Raw genomic sequence first — 19,608 nt, 5'->3', positions numbered from 1 at the left:
GATCTTTTTACAAAGCTATACTAGTCCTATTTACATGCATAACAACTGTATCCCTCCGGACCTCACCAATTTGAAAGTCCCTCCATCATTTTATGTGTATTACCTATTTGAAAGGATTGCATTGCCACAAAGCATATAGAATTAGCTGCTTAAAACCGGCCAACCCACCACTTTTAACATTCAAAGCATGGTGCTTATCCAGTGACCAACCGCCCAGGTTGGATGGATCCAGTTCGTAGCCTTGCAGCAGGGCCGTTCTCTTCTCCCACAGTATAAGGTTTGGACAGGATTCATATTCATATCCGACAGACACTGGAAAAAAATAAAGAAATTCATTATCAATACTTCTGATTTTCATAGTAGTTGTCCTATGTCAGATTTCAATGTGCACTTGTTCTCCCTTTGGTTTGTCTTAACTCAACACATTCATTGGAGGTAACAGGGTAGTGCAGAGGTTTGTGCAACACCATTACAACTTGGAGTCATTCTGGTGCTGTCTGTAGGAGTTTGTACCTTCTCCCTGTGACCGTGTGAGTTTCCTCCGGGAGCTGAGGTTTCCTCCCACAGTCCAAAGATGTACCTGTTAATAAGTTAATCGGTCATTGTAAATTGTCCTGTGATTAGGCTTGTGTTAAATAGGTGGGTTACTGGGCAGCTCGGCTCGTTGGGCCAGAAGGGCCTGTCCCACACTGGATCTCTAAATAATAAATAAATTGTTTGAAACACATTATTCTTGAGAAGCTAGAAGGAGAAAGTTAGGCGAGTGAAGAAATTTATAAAGTAATACAGTACTGAAATAGGCCCTTTGTCCCACTGGCTCAGTACCGCCTACTTAACATCGATTTACAATCATTCCTATTTTATTTTTCCCACAGTCCTCAAAGCTCTCTGCACATTCTGCAACTCACTGATGCATAACAATCTCCACATCTTCGGGGTATGAGAGGAAACTAAAGCACACAGAGGAAACCCTTGTGGTCAATAAGAGAACATGAAAACTCCACATAGGAGGTCAAGATTGAACCCAAGTTACTGGAGCAGTTTTCTGTTCTGAAGCCAAGCACGAAATCCATTTTCTAAAGGAATTTGTTGACTGAATAACATATAACAATGGCAAAAAATGCAATGATATGCTTGCCAGCGGAAAAAAACCTGCTTCTGATTCTGATTTTGAAAGAGAGTCTCCAAATTTGTCTGTGCAGTACCCGCCGTTTGGACGTGGGTAGTGTGAATTTCCTTGTAGTTCTGGCATATCACGCTCATGCATTTGGAAGCTGAGGCATGGCAGCCACCACATTTCATCTGTAATATTGAAAATATATTGAGAAGGCAGATCACAACAAGAACCAGCATAGAACTCTTGACATTAAGACATCCCTATATATCTGAAACCAACCATCTGCATATTCTATATACAGGCAAGATGAATAAAATGATCATTTGTTGAAGGATGTTTTATGATGTAAAGGGTTCACTGAATATAAGCAGGATAGTCCATAAGGCCATAAGACATAGGAAGTGAGGAAGGCTATTTGACTTATCTAGTCTGTTCTGCCCTTCAATCGTGGTTGCTTTTTTATCCCTCTCAACCCCATTCTCCTGCCTTCTCCCTGTAACCTTCGGCACTCTGTCTAATCAAGAACCTATCGACCATTGATTGATTTCAACTAAGTGCTGTTTCTGGTTACTGAATGTTTAATGTGCCAGCTTTCTCTAGAGCCTTTCCCAGATTGATTTAAGTTTATAAAGAGTTATGTTCAGGAAGTCAACTTTGCCTGAATACCAGATTTCTCAATTAATCGTTGCCACCATGCTCCAGTTACCACTCCTCTTGGATCGGTGTGTGGACAGGAGCCCATGAAGCAGGATGATATGCTGAAAGAGAGAACGGCTCTTGGCAGGAGATCATATCCACCAAGTGCTTTCAGGAGGCACTTCTCCACAGTGCAAAGACCAATATCTTTGGCATCTGGCCTTCCTTGGACACACCAAGTGCTTTGGCTGTTAAAAATCACAGAAACCATCACTAGCTATACATTGGGTTTACTCCAGGTTGGGGGTTAGCTGCTCCATATCACAGTATTCCAAGAGAATTATATTTATGCTGTTCTCCAGAGTCAGAGAGCACTTGGTAAAGCATATTCATAATTCTATGACGTTAAGGACCCCATGATTGGGGAGTTGAGTAAGACATACTGTGCAAATTCTGAAGTGAAACACAGCTGGAGGTAGTTTGACTTTTGCAATGTTCAGCTGTACATCCATAAATAATGCTTTACGTTAGTCAATGCCCAAGTATCCCACCAGTGCCATGATGCCTTCATTCTGGTATCACTATGTGGTATGGAAACTGCACTGTGCCAGACAGGAGGGCTAGTTAACCAGCTACCCAATACATCACTGGCACCAGCCTACCTGCCATCAAAGACATATACTTTGTGGCCACTTTATGAGGTACACCTGCTTGTTAATACAAATATCTAGTTAACCAATCATGTGGAAGCAACTCAATGTGTAAAGGCATGCGGACACAATCAAGAGATTCAGTTGTTGTTCAGACCAAACATAAGAATGGGGAAGTAATGTGATCTAAGTAACTTTGACGGTGGAATGATTGTTGGTGCCAGACGGGATGGTTTGAATACCTAAGAACTCCTTAATTTCTTGAGATTTTCACACTCAATAGTCTCTAGAGTTAACAGAGAATGGTGCAAAAACAAAGAAACAAAAAAAAACACCTGGTGAGTGGCAGTTCTGTGGGCAAAAATGTCTTGTTACTGAGAGAACTCAGATGAGAATGGCCAGACTGGTTCAAGCTGACAGGAAGGTGACAATAACTCAAAATAACTACAACAGTGGTATGCAGCACAACATCTCTGAATGCACAACATGTTGCACCTTGAAATGGATGGGCTATAGCATTAGTGTAGGATACAGGAGGATGCCAGAAAAAGGCCAGGAATATGAAGAAGGCCACCTTGCTTATCCCACTGTTTGTCTCACTCCCATCAGGAAAGAGGCTACATAGCATCCATGCCAGGACCACTAGACTCAGAAGCAGTTACTTCTACCAAGCCGTCAGGCTGATCCACACCTCCACTCATTAATCCATCTCACCAACACTACATACACATCACCTAGCATCATTTTATGTACACAGAATCAATCTATGTATATAACAGTTACTTGTACACCGTGTTTTATAAGATTGGGTTTATATTTCTATTTATTGTTTTTTTAAGATTATGCTCTTTATGCTTACCATGTTTTTTTTTTGTGCTGCATCAGATCCAGGGTAACAATCATTTCATTCTCCTTTACACTAGTGTACTGAAGAATGACAATAAACAATCCTGAATTTTGAATCTTGTTGCCAATTTTCACTTTTGTTCACCATGCATTATTATTTGTCTTTTAGTTTCTCCTGCCTTGCAATCCATTAAAATTTGTCCCTTTTATTCTTTCCTTCCTCAGCTTTTCTCTGCACCTGAAAACCTGTTTTACCTCAAGCTATTCCTAGTACTGACAAAAGGTCTCCAACTCAACGTTTTTATCCAGTTCTTTCTTTGCGGTTGCTTCATGATCTGTTGAGTACTTAAAACATTTTCTGTTTAGATTTTCAAGTTACCAGCAGCCACGGTATTTTGTTTTAGCATTTGTGGATGGAATTATCCACTAACCCCTGTGTATGTGGCTCAGGCTACAAGGTTGTTGCTCGATTCCTCTTTGCTGAATGAAATTTCATCCATGTTTCGCAGCACAGTTGCCAAAGTATTTCATTCTGCAAATCCTTCTGTTATTTCCTGCAGGATGTTCTGTCAAAAGTCACATCTGAACCCCCTGTGGTATTTCACCTTCACCTGAGTTACCTTTCCTTTTACCCTGGCTGTGACCCACTCATGCCTGGTGACTCACTGCGTTCAGGCTTTGTTTTCAAGTTAACCCCTGCAGTTTGCCAAGTTCCTGCACCTGAGGTGGTAGCTGGGAGTGTAAAATCAAGTGTTGGAGTGTGGCTTTGCCTTCAATCTTCCTCATTCTGTCTCTAGTGTCTGACCCCATTTTGAAGACACGAAGCTATTATGAGGAAAGGATGTAGTGGTAGTCAGAGGTCCACAGAAATGACTTCTGCAGTTTATATGTCAGTAGAAAGTATGGATTATGGATCCATAATCCGCCTTCGCCATTCAGGCCACGCTCTCTTCTCACTATTACCATCAGGGACAAAGTACAGAAGCCTAACACCAGGTGCAGGAACAACTATCAGACTCCTGAACCAGCATGGATAACTTCTTTCACCACTACTCTGAACTGATTCTATGACTTACAGACTTATTTTCAATGTTCTTAGTATAATTTTCATTTGCACAGTCTGTCTTTTTTTGTACATTGGTTGTTTGCCAGTCTTCTGCTGTCCATGTATAATTGTAAAATTCTAGTGTATTTCTTTATTTATTTGTTGAGACGCAGCATGGACTAGGCATTTTCGGCCCTTCAAGCCGCGCAGCCCAGCAATTCCCCAATTTAATCCTAGCCTAATCATGGGACAATAACAATGACAAATTAACCTACTAACCAATACGTCTTTGGACTGTGGGAGGAAACTGGAGCACCCAGAAGAAACCTACACTGTCACGGGGAGGACGTACAACTCCTTACAGGCAGTGGTGGGAATTGAACCCCGTTCCCCTGTATTGTAAAGCATTGTGCTAACCACTATGCTACTGTGCAAAAAAAGAATCTGCACGTAGTACATGGTAACATATGTATGTACCTTGATAATAAATTTACTTTGAACTTTTAAATGGGATATGAGGAGGAGGATTAGGTATATGTATACCATTACTTAAGATAGTTTCAGCTCTGCAGTTGGCAGACAATGTTGACTATCACAGCTCATTGCCTCCAAAATGACTTCTTGCATCCACTGCGGTTGAAATTCACCTCCCTTCGGAAGAGCTGGATGGTCTTAAGCAGATCAGACTGGCTTAAACTGGTGAGGGTGGGTCAAAAATTGAGGAACAGTTAGCAATGGCTGGATTTAAAAACCATTAAAATGTCTACCTGAATCTGGTGTGCTGCTTCCAATAGATTGAAAGCACATGGGGTAACTTCCTCCATTCCCATTTTCTACTTAAGATAAGTACAGAGGTAAGTACAGAGGTGCTAGTTATTTTTTTTAAAATATAAATCTCAGTAACAGTTAACTGTTGCCAGGAGAAGAAAAAAAAGTGATGCCCAGGTTAAGAGGTTAATAAACCCTGCAAAAATGGACTCATTTTGTCACAAAGTGCACAAAATGTCATCCTATTATCTGAGACTCCATGAAAGACTGTGAAAAGTCAATTAAACCATTCATTTCAAATGAAAAGCTTTTCTTACGAAGACAAATTTAGCTTTTAGATAATTCAGGAGATGGGTTTAAAATCCAATTATAACGGACAACTCTGACAGATTGAGGGCTTATTCATGCATTCAAATCTTACCTTTCTTTGACAGGAATACAGGTTACAGCATCAATTTGATCAAAATAAATGAAGAATTCCAAAAGAAGGATATTAACCGTCGTAGTCTGTTGACAACTAGGTGTATGATCAGCTAAATTGCTGACATCTTCCAATTTCTTGTCTACAACGCGCCATTCCTGATATAAGCCTACCCTTCTCAGCAGACAGCAAAGCTCCTGCCTGCAGCTGACAACTGTCTGCAAACTTAACTCGTGAACACAAGAGTTCCTGCAGATGGTTGAAATCTTGAGCACCACACACAAAAAGCTGGGGGAGCTTAGCAAGTCAGGCAACATCTACGGAAGGGAATAAACAGTCAATGTTTCAGGTGGAAACCATTCATCAGGGTTGGTAAGGAAGGGGGCACAAGCCAGAATAAGAAGATGGTGGGAGGGGAAGGAATATAACCTAGTGATGGTTTGAGACCAGGTGAGGGGAAAGTGGGTGGATGGGGCAGGGTGTTGAAGTAAGGAGCTGAGAGGTGATAAGTGGAAGAAGAAGGTGATAAAGGGCCGAAGAAGGAATCTAATAAGAGGGGGCAGTGGACCATGGATGAAAAGGAAGGAGGAGAGAACCAGAGATAGGTGATGGGCAAGTGAGGAGAAGGGGTTTGCCGCTCTCTGTAAGGAGTTTATAAGTTGTACGCAGGAGATGTACAAGTTAGTACATCATCACGTGTGTGTAATTGGGTAGTGAGGGCTCATTGGCCCAAAAGCCTCTGTTATCGTGATGTGTCTGTCAATAAAATTAAAAAATACATAAAAGGATGAGTGAGTAACTAAAATTTTAACTGGAATCTAAATGAGTGGGTTGCTTTGTGATAAAGCAACTGAGACGTGGAAAAGAATATGAAGAAGCCCTGGATGTTTAAGTCCTTGTTTGTTTTTATTATCAGGAGGGGTATAAACGATCCAAGAGCTACTTTCTATTTTGAAGATGTAAATTTCTCATTCTCAGAGTCTGAGGAATAAACAGAGCTTTGCAGCTGAGCCCCACCAAGGCTACAGCTACTCAGCAATGCTGCTGAAAATATGTCATTCAGAATACTATCAGAAGCTGAAGTGCGGGAACATTTCCCTCTCATTGAAGCTAATAATTGTATCATGTTTACTGATGTTACAGAGATTGCTTAGGCACTGTACCTGTTTCTCTGGTTTCCACAGCATATCTGTATACATACACACACTTAGCATGCCATGTGGAAACACATTAGTTTGCTGGACTGTACAATATGCCTTTGCAATTTTACATCCAATTGGAGCTTACATGGAATGGACAGAACTTGGGGATGGAGTCAGATTTTGGCATTTACTTGAAAGAAGGAGGATTTCAAATAATAAGGATAAAATAAATGACATAATCTCCCTGGCCCTGCACTTACCTCTGGAGCATATAGACAGTGAAGACACCTATGTTTACTGTAGATTATTGTTCATTGATTCCAGCTCTGCTTTCAATAGTATAAGTCCAAGCAAGCTCATCTCCTAAATATCTACAGGAAGGCAAGGGAGCATAGCAGTTAGCTAAATGCTTTACAGTACCAATTGTAAGATTAGGGCTCAATGTCCGCCATTGTCTGTAAGGAATTTGTATGTACTCCCAGTGACTGCATGGGTTTCCCTCAATTTTACCAAAGCAAATGAGGTGGTTACTGACGTCAGGAAGGGATTGGTGGTGCACGTGCTCTTGTTTATAACAGGGCTGAGATGACGACGATTGAGTTTCAAGTTCTTAAGAGTGAACATCACCAGTCACTTCTCCTGGTCTAATCACATTGAGACCATGGCCAAGGAAGCCTATCAATGCCTCAGGAGGCTAAAGAAATTTGCCATGGGTTAAACTAATTTGGCAGTGGATGGGAACCAGAGAGAAGGGACTCAGGATAGGATGGATGGTAAATAAAAGCAAAGATAGTGTGCAGTCAGACTGTCAGGAGGAGCAGGCAGATGATAGGACAAAATTGCAGCTTGCAGAGTGAGTATCTGTGCATTAGGGATGCAAAATTGAAAAGGGTAGCAAATACAGTACGCAAAATATTATATCCCAATGCACGGAGTATAACGAATAAGGCGGATGATCCTGTTGCACTACTATAGATTGTCAGGTTTGATGTTGTGGCCAACCATGTTGTGGCCATCATGGCTGTGGTTGGGAGCTGAATGCCCAAGGTTACACGTTGAATCAGAGGGATAGGAAGGTAGGCAGAGGGGGTGGTATGGCTCTCCTGGGAAAGAATGGCATCAAATCAGTGGAAAGATGTGACATAGAATCGGAAGATGTTGAATCCTTGTGGGTTAAGTTAAGAAACTATAAGAGTAAAAGGACCCTGATGGCAGTTATATACAGGCCTCCCGACAGTAGCTGGGATGTGGACCATAGATAGAAAAGGCATGTCAAAAGGGCAATGTAATGATAGTCATGGGAGATTTTAACATGCAGGTTGATTTGGAAAATCAGGTTGGTAATGGATCTCAAGACAGTGAGTTTGTTGAATGCTTACAAGATGGCTTTTTAGAGCAGTTTGTTGTTGAGCCTACTAAGGCATCAGCCATGCTGGATTGGGTGTTATATAGTGAACCGGAGGCAATTAGGGAGCTTAAGGTAAAAGAACCTTTAGGACACAGTGATCGCAATATGATTGAGTTCAGCCTGAACTTTGTTAGGGAGAAAGTAAAGTCTCATGTGGCAGCATTTCAGTGGAGTTAAGGAAATTACTGTGGTATGAGAGAGGAGATGGCCAATGTAAATTGGAAGGAGATGCTGGCAGGGGTGACAGCAGAGCTGCAATGGCGTGAGTTTCTGGGAAAAATGAGGAAGGTGCAGGATAGATGTATTTCAAAAATGAAGAGACACTCAAATGGCAAAGTAACACAACAGTGGCTGACAAGGGAAGTCAAAACTAATGTAAAAGCAAAAGAGAGGGTATGCAACAAACAAAAAATAGCAGGAAGATAGAGGATTAGGACGCTTTTAAAAACCTACAGAGAGCAACTAAAAGAATCATTAGGAGGGAAAAGATGAAATATGAAAGCAACCAAGCAAACAATATCAAAATGTATAGGAAAACCTTTTTCCAAGTATATAAAAAAATAAAAGAGAGATGAGCATGGATATAGGACAGCTAGAAAATGAGGCTGGAGAAATAATAACAGGGGACAAGGAGATGGCAGATGAACTAAATGTGTATTTTGCATCAGTCTTCACTGTGGATGACACTAGCAGTGTGCCAGATATTGAAAGGTGTGAAGGAAGAGAAGTGAGTGCAGTTACTATTACAAGGGAGAAGGTGCTCAAAAAGCCCGAAGACCTAAGAGGACACAAGTCACCCGGTCCAGATAAACTGCACCCTAAGGTTCTGAATGAGGTAGCGGTAGAGATTGTGGAGGTATTAGTAATGATCTATCCAAGATCATTGGACTCCAACATGGTGCCAAAGGACTGGAAAATTGCAAATGTCGTTCCACTCTTCAAGAAAGGAGGAAGGCAGCTGGAAGGAAATTCTAGACCAGTTAGCCTGACCTCAGTGGTTGGGAAGATGTTGGAGTCAGTTGATAAGGAAGATGTTATGGAGAACTTGGTGACAGAGGACAAGATAGGACGAAGTCAGCATGGTTTCTTTAAGGGAAAATCTTGCCTGATGAACCTGGTGGAATTCTTTGAGGAGATTACAAGTAGGATAGATAAAGGGGATGCAGTGGATGTTGTCTATTTGGACTTTCAAAAGGCCTTTGACAAGGTACCACACATGAGGCTGCTTACTAAGTTAAGAGCCCATGGTATTACAGGAAAGTTACTGGCATGGTTAGAGCATTGGCTGATTGGTAGGAGACAGTGAGTGGGAATAAAAGGATACTTTTCTGGTTGGCTGTCAGTGACTAGTGGTGTTCCACAGAGGTCAGTATTGGAACCACTTCTTTTCATGCTGTATATTGATGATTTTGATGATGGACTGGATGGCTTTGTTGCCGAGTTTGCAGACGATATGAAGATTGGTGGAGGGGCAGGTAGTGTTGGAGAAACAGGTAGGCTGCAGAAGGATTTAGACAGATTAGGAGAATGGGCAAGAAAGTGGCAATGAAATACAATATTGGAAAATGCAAGGTCATGCACTTTAGTAGTCGAAATAAAAGTGCAGACTATTTTCTAAACAGGGAGAAAATCCAAAAATCTAAGATGCAAAGGGACTTAGAAGTCCTTGTGCAGAATACCGTAAAGGTTAACTTGCAGGTGCAGTTGGTGGTGAAGAAGGCAAATACAATGTTCGCATTCATTTCAAGAGGTCTAGAATACAAGAGCAGGGATGTGATGCTAAGGCTTTATAAGGCACTAGTGAAGCCTCACCTTGAGTATTGTAAACAGCTTTGGGCTCCTCACCTAAGAGAAAAATCTGCTGGCATTGAAGAGGGATCAGAGGAGGTTCACAATGATGATTCCAGTTATCGCATGAGGAATGATTGATGGGTGTGCGTTTGTACTCACTGGAATTGAGAAGGATGAGGAGGGATCTCATTGAAACCTTGACAATCATAAATCAATTTACCAAATGCGGGAGGATCTCATTATGTTGGGAAGAGGGAATGATGTTTGACAAAGAACATTTAATGTGAAAAAATGTAAGTGCAATAAACAATTGAAGGTAAAGGACCAGCATAAAGATAAATTAAATGGATAAAATTGACACATTTGATTGGCTTAATCTTAGTTGTGGCTTGATATATAGAATAAACAGTCACATGCCAGAAAATTCTAATCTCTTTATCATTCCCAGAGCAGTACTGAAAAAGTATGAGCTATAGGCATTAACATGGCTCCATGTGCCTTTTCACCTGGAGTTCAAAAAGCAGAGATGTTCCACCTAATATTCTTGCCAATGTTTATCCCTATCGAATTCATTGAAACCTTTTATAATCTTGCTTTTTGTTTTAAACTTTCTCAAACTCTGATTGGCCATTGCATTTGCTACATTGAAGAATGCTGCAATGGAAGAGGATCGTAGCAGTAGTAAACCCAACCGGATCTTAGCTATTATGCCCGAGTGATAACTTGCCATTATTCTGCACAAAACCACTTTAAGTAGAAACGCTTTATTTTACAAAATGGGACTCAGAATTGGAGGAAATGGAGAAGAGAGCAATTGACCTTTAGTTACCTGAATCTAAGGAACGAAGGGCCAAGATGCGTGAAACCCTGAAGAGAAATCTGAGCCAGATATTATACTGAACAAACAGGTAAAGTTCACAATCTGTTCAAGATCGTGGTAAACCCTAGATAGATTCCAGTTTTGTGTAAGGTAGGTGTTCTGCCAGTTTAGGTCTAACTATTTTATGCAAATTGTCATGATGATTTAATGAAGACAGAAGGATTAAAAGGAGTCAGATGGTTTAGAAGCATGCACGCGGGTAAATATTTGAGAAAATACGTAACAGTGCAACATGTATTTTTGGAACTTCCCAAATGGACTGCAGAATCTTTCCCAGTCCTGTGATTACCTATGTAACCCATTTGGGCATCCATGCATGATGTCAGCAGCCTTATTTCTATGGTGAGAATATCAGGGGATATTCTTGAGGATCTGCCAGAATACTTATGTGTATCACTGCCTTTGCCAAATTGGAGCTGATGTTCAATGCTTAAGCTGGTAGGTCACACACGCATGCCCAAATAAAGCCCCAACTTTACACCTAACCGCATTAGTTAAATAACATTGCATGAATTTTTGCTTTAGCAGACTGGGCATATGATACAATTTCACATTTCTAAAAGCACATGGAATTTTGTTTATTTAAAATTACTGGGCGAGAAAGCTGCATAGCCAACCTGCTCTCAGACAGTTGGCCAGAAGGTTTCTTGATTCAGGTCTTCAGGAAATACAGGAGCATGGTGAGTGTGAATATTCCTGCAGGTCAGCTCTCATTTCCAATGTGTTAAGCACCTGACCTTCATGTATTAATAGTCAGGGGCCACCGCTGCTATCTCATTGCTCCATCCAGTGTAAACATTTCATGAATCGTGAGCATAATGGGGCAGAATAAATTAAGAACAAGCTGTGTTTTCAGAAGACTTGTGTTTCAGTCTTGATCACTGCAAGACTACAACAGAATGTTTGTGGAATCGATAACATGCAAAATACATAAAACTCAGCAAGGATATTTTTGGTTCTGTTAATTACTTATATTCTGAGTATATGGAAACAAACTTTTACTGAGAATCAATTCATTCAGTGAAGATTAATGCTGCTTGTTAATTGGATAAGCCTCAGTTACAAGTTTTAAAAATATTTCTTTAATCAGCATTTGTAAAAGTCAACCTTGAGTTCCTGCTGTTTAAAGATGCTGCAGCAATTATTTCAAGGGCATGACACATGTGTTCCAATTTGAAATCATTCTGCGATTTGGCTTTATGACTGAAGAACTGAAGCTTGGAGTCAGTTGCCTCGGCCTGCTGTTATCACTAAGTTCCTGAGTCCTGGACAGCTTGAGAAGGTCTGGCTGCAACCATCAGGAGAGCTGTGGTGCTGGATGGATCATTCCTGTTCTTCGTGCCACCACATGAATTAAAAAATACTTTGCTGGAAATTGTTTATCACCCTTAATTGGTGCACTAAACCTGCACTGTGAACAGTGCTAACAACCAAAGTGCAAAGTAATTTTGATATTGGCAATAGCATTCTGACTGCATTATGGTGCTCTACATTTAGAAATATGCACTAAAAAGGAACCTCTGAGGTTTCCAAAGAAACGGGCTCCAACTAAATGTAGCTCTGACAATTCCTGCACATCAATCAGTGAATGGTATCAGCCCTTAAGGGACAATCCCTGTAGCACCCCGACAGTGACAGCACGTCATGGTTGTCAGGGAGCAGTGGAACTGAGTGGACAAGTGAGTGGGAAAGTGAGAGGAAGAGATTTCCCCAATCCTCTCAAGGTGACATGGAAGTCGTCATCAGAGCGATACTTGAAAGAGGAAAATCCTGTGCACTCAGGGAGCCAGGATCTCCAAGAGGACCACCACAGGAAAAAGGCTGTCAAGAAGGGGCTTCAGCTTTTCCCTTCAATTGTGAGAATTCCCACTTATTTGAGCAATGTGGCAGTAACTTTCATGTCCTCACAGGATATATGAGAGCAAGCAGCACAATACTGAAAATTACTGTAGCAAGCACTTTCAGTAAATGGATCAGGGATTCAATCCTTGACATGTTATGATCAGTATAGCCAGTTCTGTGAATTATTATGTGTTATCTGTGCTCTTTCAGCTGTAAGCCATGTTGGTGATCAGAATCAGAATCAGGTTTATTACCACTGACATATGACATGAAATTTGTTGTTTTGCAGCAGCAATACGGTGAAAGATATAAAAATTACTATAAATTACACAGTCAGTAAGTAGCGCAAAAAAGAGGTAAAGTTAATGGGTTTGTGGACTGTTCAGAGATTTGAACGTGGAGGGGAAAATGCTGTTCCTGAACTATTGAGTGTGGGTCTCCAGGCTCCTGCCCCTCCCTCTCAATAGAGTATTGAGAAGATAAAGTCTGGAGTGTGGGGATGGTCGTTTTGTATGAATTAGCATCTATAAGTCAGAAAGCTCCTTAGGAAAAGGGCCCTCTGATCGAAGTGTTTATGCTGAATGTTCATTTGATTTATGTTCTGCTAAGATCTCCCTGAAACTTCCCAGCCTTCTGCCCTTGCTGCTGTTCAATCTCTGCCTCGTGTGCCACAGGCTCAAGGCCTGCATTCATCTCTTCTGTATTTAATCAGTTAAGTGTTGAAAGGAGCACTCACTCAGTGCCTCAGTGGACTTTGGAAAGTGAGTTCTGAGGCTGCCAGTCAGATTTCTTGATGATTGCAGAGTGCTGTTTTAAACTGAAGCTGATGCGACAAAGTATGTGTTGCACGGCAGTTGTAACTGCTCAATGATAAATAAATGATGCACCTTCAGGCTCCCATGTGTAGCAGTAAGAATGGTAACAGACATTGTAATATCATCATGAGTGCTCCTGATCCCAGTAAATTGCAAGTAAGAAACAGAAGTCCTTGGTCGAATATCCCAGTTGTTGTGAGTTCATCCAGAGAAAATTATCCTGAATTAAATGGAAGATTTGTACTTGAAAATTGGGTGCTAAATGATCCAGTTTCCAGATTATACGGCATCTACCTCTTCAGTGCTAACTGCTAGTTAGACCATATCCCTATCTAGGCAACCTGAACAGATTAGGTGATTGCCTGTTATATCAATAATAATCTAATTTTTCCAGAGCTCCTGAGTGGAAGAGGAAGAAGGGCTAATGTCTATTTTAAGAAACGGTGGCTGATATTAATACCTTGAGGCACAAGACACCGGACCCAAAAGCTGGGCTCAGTTGCAACCATTTCACATGTTTTAAACAGGCACAAATGTACATTTTCACACATTTTTGATCTCCATAGCAAGTTTGCATGCTGCATACTTTGCGCTCTGCAGGAAATAAATAGCAGGGTGATGGGTTTTAGGAGTTAGTTTTCAGGGTTTATGGGCATGCTTGCTATACTGGTATCTAGAGTCACAGTCTTACAATATTAACACAGGCCCTTCAGCCCAACTAGTCTATTCTGACTGTATTGCCCAGTGAGTCCCATCTACCCATAATTGGCCCATAGCCCTCTGAACCTCTCCTACCCATGTACTGTAATTATGTTGCTAGGTTTTTAAAGTTGCTAATGTGCCTTCTGCAACCACTATTTCTGACAGTTCATTCCAAATACATACCATTCTTTCCATGTAGAAACTGGTACAGATGTCCTTTCAAATCTCTTCCCACTGATCTTAGTACCTCCTCCATCAGAAAAAGACAACATGCCTACTGACTCTCACAGCTATCTGGACTATTCCTCTTCTCACCCTGTCTCTTGCAAAAACGCCATCCCCTTCTCGCAATTCCTCCGTCTCCGCCGCATCTGCTCTCAGGATGAGGCTTTTCATTCTAGGATGAGGGAGATGTCTTCATTTTTTAAAGAAAGGGGCTTCCCTTCCTCCACTATCAACTCTGCTCTTAAACGCATCTCCCCCATTTCACGTACATCTGCTCTCACTCCATCCTCCCACCACCCCACTAGGAATAGGGTTCCCCTGGTCCTCACCTACCACCCCACCAGCCTCCGGGTCCAACATATTATTCTCCGTAACTTCCGCCACCTCCAACGGGATCCCACCACTAAGCACATCTTTCCCTCCCCCCCCCTGCATTCCGCAGGGATCACTCCCTACACAACTCCCTTGTCCATTCGTCCCCCCCATCCCTCCCCACTGATCTCCCTCCTGGCACTTATCCGTGTAAGCGGAACAAGTGCTACACATGCCCTTACACTTCCTCCCTTACCACCATTCAGGGCCCCAAACAGTCCTTCCAGGTGAGGCAACACTTCACCTGTGAGTCGACTGGGGTGATATACTGCGTCCGGTGCTCCCGATGTGGCCTTTTATATATTGGTGAGACCTGACGCAGACTGGGAGACCGCTTTGTTGAACATCTACGCTCTGTCCGCCACAGAAAGCAGGATCTCCCAGTGGCCACACATCTTAATTCCACATCCCATTCCCATTCTGACATGTCTATCCACGGCCTCCTCTACTGTAAAGATGAAGCCACACTCAGGTTGGAGGAACAACACCTTATATTCCGTCTGGGTAGCCTCCAACCTGGTGGCATGAACATTGACTTCTCTAACTTCCGCTAGGCCCCACCTCTCCCTCGTACCCCAGCTGTTACTGATTTTTATGCACACATTCTTTCTCTCACTCTCCTTTTTCTCCCTCTGTCCCTCTGAATATACCTCTTGCCCATCCTCTGGGTCACCCCCCCCCCGTCTTTCTTCCCGGACCTCCTGTCCCATGATCCTCTCGTATCCCCTTTTGCCTATCACCTGTCCAGCTCTCGGCTCTATCCCTCCCCCTCCTGTCTTCTCCTATCATTTTGCATCTCCCCCTCCCCCTCCAGCTTTCAAATCCCTTACTCACTCTTCCTTCAGTTAGTCCTGACGAAGGGTCTCGGCCTGAAACGTCGACTGCGCCTCTTCCTATAGATGCTGCCTGGCCTGCTGCGTTCACCAGCAACTTTGATGTGTGTTGCATGCTTTCACCATTTCTATGCTCCTCATGACCTCTATCAGGTAACCCTTCAATCTTCTACATTCCAGGGAACAAAGTCCCAAATTCCTAGACTCCTTGTAACTCATGCCCCCACGTCCAGGCAAGATCCTGGTAAATCTCCTCTGCACTCTTTCTAGCTTCAAAACAGAGGCCTAATCCATTCATCCAGACACACAAGTTTAAACCTTACCATGGCAAATAGAGAGAGATAATTAAATCTGAAGCAAAAAGCTTATTTATGGTCTAGATTTTTTTTTCACAAATCCAAAAAGGTGTTATATTGTTGAAAATGGTGCTAACCTAGATTAGACCACCTTTGCACACATTTCTAGGTTTCTCATCCTTTGCACATCTTTCTCCTCAATTTTCAGTATCATTTTCCATCTCCTTGAATCTTTTTCTCTTGAATAAAGCTCTTCTAGGTTGCATCAGGCACAATTTGTCTACAATGAGACTTCTAACCTCACTGGTCAGGAAGGTTGCATCTCTTATGAACTCGCGCAGAAATTGTGCTTGACCATCCCATCTTCCCCTCCAACCAGGCTATTTAAGGGGGACTATATTCAACCACATCTTATGCCAACACTGAGATTTCCCATAAGCTCAAATAGAACCTCATCTGTACATCTTAGTTACCTTGAAGTCAGGGTCATTGCCATACTCAGCTTCCTGATCTCAGGCTGCTGCTGTTGCCAGCTATATATATATATATATATAGATATGTATATATATATATACTTTTTTTTTCATTTTAGAGGTTCACCACAGTAGCAGGCCATTCTGGCCAAATCCATGCCACCCCCAATCACATCAATGTGACCAATTAACATCCTACATTCATAGGTCTTTGGAATGTGGGAGAAAACCACAGCAGCTGGAAGAAACCCATACAGTCACTCACGAGGAGAACATACAAACTGCTTACAGGTAGTGACAGGAATTCAACTCGGGTCGCTGCCACTGTAACAGCGTTACACTAACTGCTATGCTATTGTGCTGTCCCTACATCTCAAACTCCATTGATCACTGTTGCATTTGGGAGGGCACCTAAACTCCATATCCACATAGAAGAAACATCATCTGCTTATCCTTCAGTCTGCACCATGTCCCTTTGGAAGTCTGGCATAAATGTGACTCCTGATCCATCATTGTCATTAGTTGCCCAGCAAGCTATTGTTTTCAGGGAAAACTTCAGATGAATAGTCAATGTTGCCTTTGCCAATAGTGTCCACATCCCACGAGGGAATAAAACAAAAGATGTTTATAGTGTGAAGAGAAACCTTAGAATTTATTTTGTTTTAAGTAAAAATGGAATGTAGCTCAATAGAGTGGTAGACAGAATCCAAGTAGTTCTGTGATGAATTACCTTGTGAATCATGCTCGAGTGATCATTACTGGGACTTGAAAGAGCAAGGATAATGGGCACCCTGGGAAAATGTCCAGGATAGGAGGCCGTGAAGAATTTTGATGGTAGGTAGAGGTGAGGAAATGACTGAGCAAGTTGATTGATGAGGCATTATAACAATTTAGTTGTTGGAAAGTTCTTCATGTGACAGAAGGAAGTGAAGAGGTTTGTGGATAGAAATAGAGTACCAGATATTACCTGATCTCTGATCAAGGGCACAGAGAAAGAGGCTAGGCAGTATGAAACATTTGCAAAAATGCTGATGAATAGGTGAGTTTACATGGAAGGAGAAATCTAGGGAAAGTGGGAGGGAGGTAATTTGAGAGGGGTGAAAGGGGCCAATTAGAAGATGAATCATAGAGTCATAGAGAAGTACAGCACAGAAACAGGCCTTTCAGCCCATCTAGTCCATGCTGAAACCATTTAAACTCCTTACTCCCATCAACCTACACTGAGGTCATCGCCCTCCATATCCCTACTATCCACACTTATGTTAAACATTGAAGTCAAGCTCGCATGCACCACTCTTGCTGGCAGCTCACTCCACACTCTCACGACCCTCTGAGCGTAGAAGCTTCCCCTCATGCTCCCTTTAAACTTCCCACCTTTCACCCTTAGCCCATGACCTCCGGTTGTAGTCCCACCAACCTCAGTGGAAAAAGCCTCCTTGCAATTACCCTATCTCTACCCGAAAAAACTAGGTAATGATAGAGATCAAGAAGATTATAAGGCAAGCAGGAAGGCACTTAAGAATGAAATTAGGAGAGCTAGAAGGGGCCATGAGAAGGTATTGGCAAGCAGGATTAAAGAAAACTCCAAGGATTTCTACAAGTGTGTGAAGAGCAAGAAGATAAGATGTAAAAGAATAGGACCAATCAAGTGTGACAGTGGAAAAGTATGTATGAAACAGCCGAGGTACTTAATGAATACTTTGCTTCAGTATTTACTATGGAAAAGGATCTTGGCGATTATAGGGATGACTTACAGTGGATTGAAAGGCTTGAGCATATAGACATTAAGAAAGAGGATGTGCTGGAGCTTTTGGAAAATATCAAATTGGATAAGTTTCTGGGACTGAACAAGATGTACCCCAGGCTGCTGTGGGAGGCAAAGAAGGAGATTGCTGAGCCTCTGGCGATGATTTTTGCATCATCAGTGGGGACAGGGGAGTTTCCGGAGGATTGGAGGGTTGCAGATGTTTCCCTTATTCAAGAAAGGGAGTAGAGATAGCCCAAGAAATTATAGACCAGTGAGTCTTACTTCAGTGGTTGGTAAGTTGATGGAAAAGATCCTGAGAGGCATAATTTGATTAGGAATAGTCAGCATGGCTTTTTCAAAGGCAGGTCGTGTCTTACGAGCCTGATAGAATTTTCTGAGGATGTGACTAAACAAGTTGATGAAGTTAGAGCAGAGATATAATGTATATGGATTTCAGCAAGGCATTTGATAAGGTATCCCTTGCAAGGCTTATTGAGAAAGTAAGGAGGCATGGGGGCCAAAGGGACATTGCTTTGTGGATCCAGAATTGGCTTGCCCACAGAAGACAGAGAGTGGTTGAAGACGGGTCATATTCTGCATGGAGGTCGGTGACCAGTGGTGTGCCTCAGGGATCTGTTCTGGGATCTCTTCTCTTCATGATTTTTATAAATGACCTAGATGAGGAAATGGAGGGATGGGTTAGTAAATTTGCTGATGACACAAAAGTTGGGGGGTATTGTGGATAGTGTGGAGGGCTGTCAGATGTTACAGTGGGACATTGATAGTATGTAAAACTGGGCTGAGAAGTGGCAGATGGAGTTCAACCCAGATTAGTGTGAGGTGGTTCATTTTGGTAGGTCAAATATGTTGGTAGTATTAATGGTAAGACTCTTGGCGGTGTGAAGGATCAGAAGGATCTTGGGGTCCGAGTCCATAGGACACTCAAAGCTGCTGTTCAGGTTGACTCTGTGGTTAAGAAGGCATACGGTGCATTGGCCGTCATCAACTGTGGGATTGAGTTTAAGAGCCGACAGGTAATGTTGCAGCTATATAGGACCCTGGTCAGACCCCACTTGGAGTACTGTGCTCAGTTCTGGTCACCTCATTACAGGGAGGATGTGGAAACTATAGAAAGGGTGCAAGGATGTTATCTGGATTGGGAAGCATGCCTTACGAGTATAGGTTGAGAACTTGGCCTTTTCTCCTTGGAGGGATGGAGGATGAGAGATGATCTGATAGCGGTGTACAAGATGATGAGAGGCATTGATCATATGGATAGTCAGAGGCTTTTTCCCAGGGTTGAAATGGCTATCACGAGAGGGCACAGTTTTAAGGTGCTTGGAAGCAGGTACAGAGGAGATGTCAGGGTTAAGTATTTTACTCAGAGAATGGTGAGTGTGTAGAATGGGCTGCCAGCAACGGTGGTAAAGGCGGATATGATAGGGTCTTTTAAGAGACTCCTAGATAGATACATGGAACTTAGAAAAATAGAGGGCTATGGGTAACCCTAGGTAATTTCTAAAGTAAATACGTGTTTGGTACAACATTGTGGGATGAAGGGCCTGTATTGTGCTGCAGTTTTTCTATGTTTCTATCCAT

The 19,608-nt window shown here is 42.2% G+C and overlaps 1 protein-coding gene across 8 annotated transcripts in view; it reads right to left on the bottom strand.

Moving 5' to 3' along the window:
• LOC134349198 (teneurin-2-like) overlaps positions 1-19,608 on the bottom strand; it is a 3,136,038-nt gene that overhangs the window by 44,895 nt on the left and 3,071,535 nt on the right. For all 8 annotated transcript variants that reach the window (XM_063053178.1, XM_063053171.1, XM_063053173.1 and 5 more), the window contains one exon: positions 169-312. In XM_063053178.1, coding sequence (XP_062909248.1) covers positions 169-312 — 144 coding nt within the window. The remainder of the gene's footprint in view (positions 1-168; positions 313-19,608) is intronic.

Source organism: Mobula hypostoma, chromosome 7 (assembly GCF_963921235.1).
Source record: "Mobula hypostoma chromosome 7, sMobHyp1.1, whole genome shotgun sequence".
NCBI lineage: Eukaryota > Metazoa > Chordata > Chondrichthyes > Myliobatiformes > Myliobatidae > Mobula > Mobula hypostoma.
This window is presented reverse-complemented; position numbering and strand designations above follow the sequence as displayed.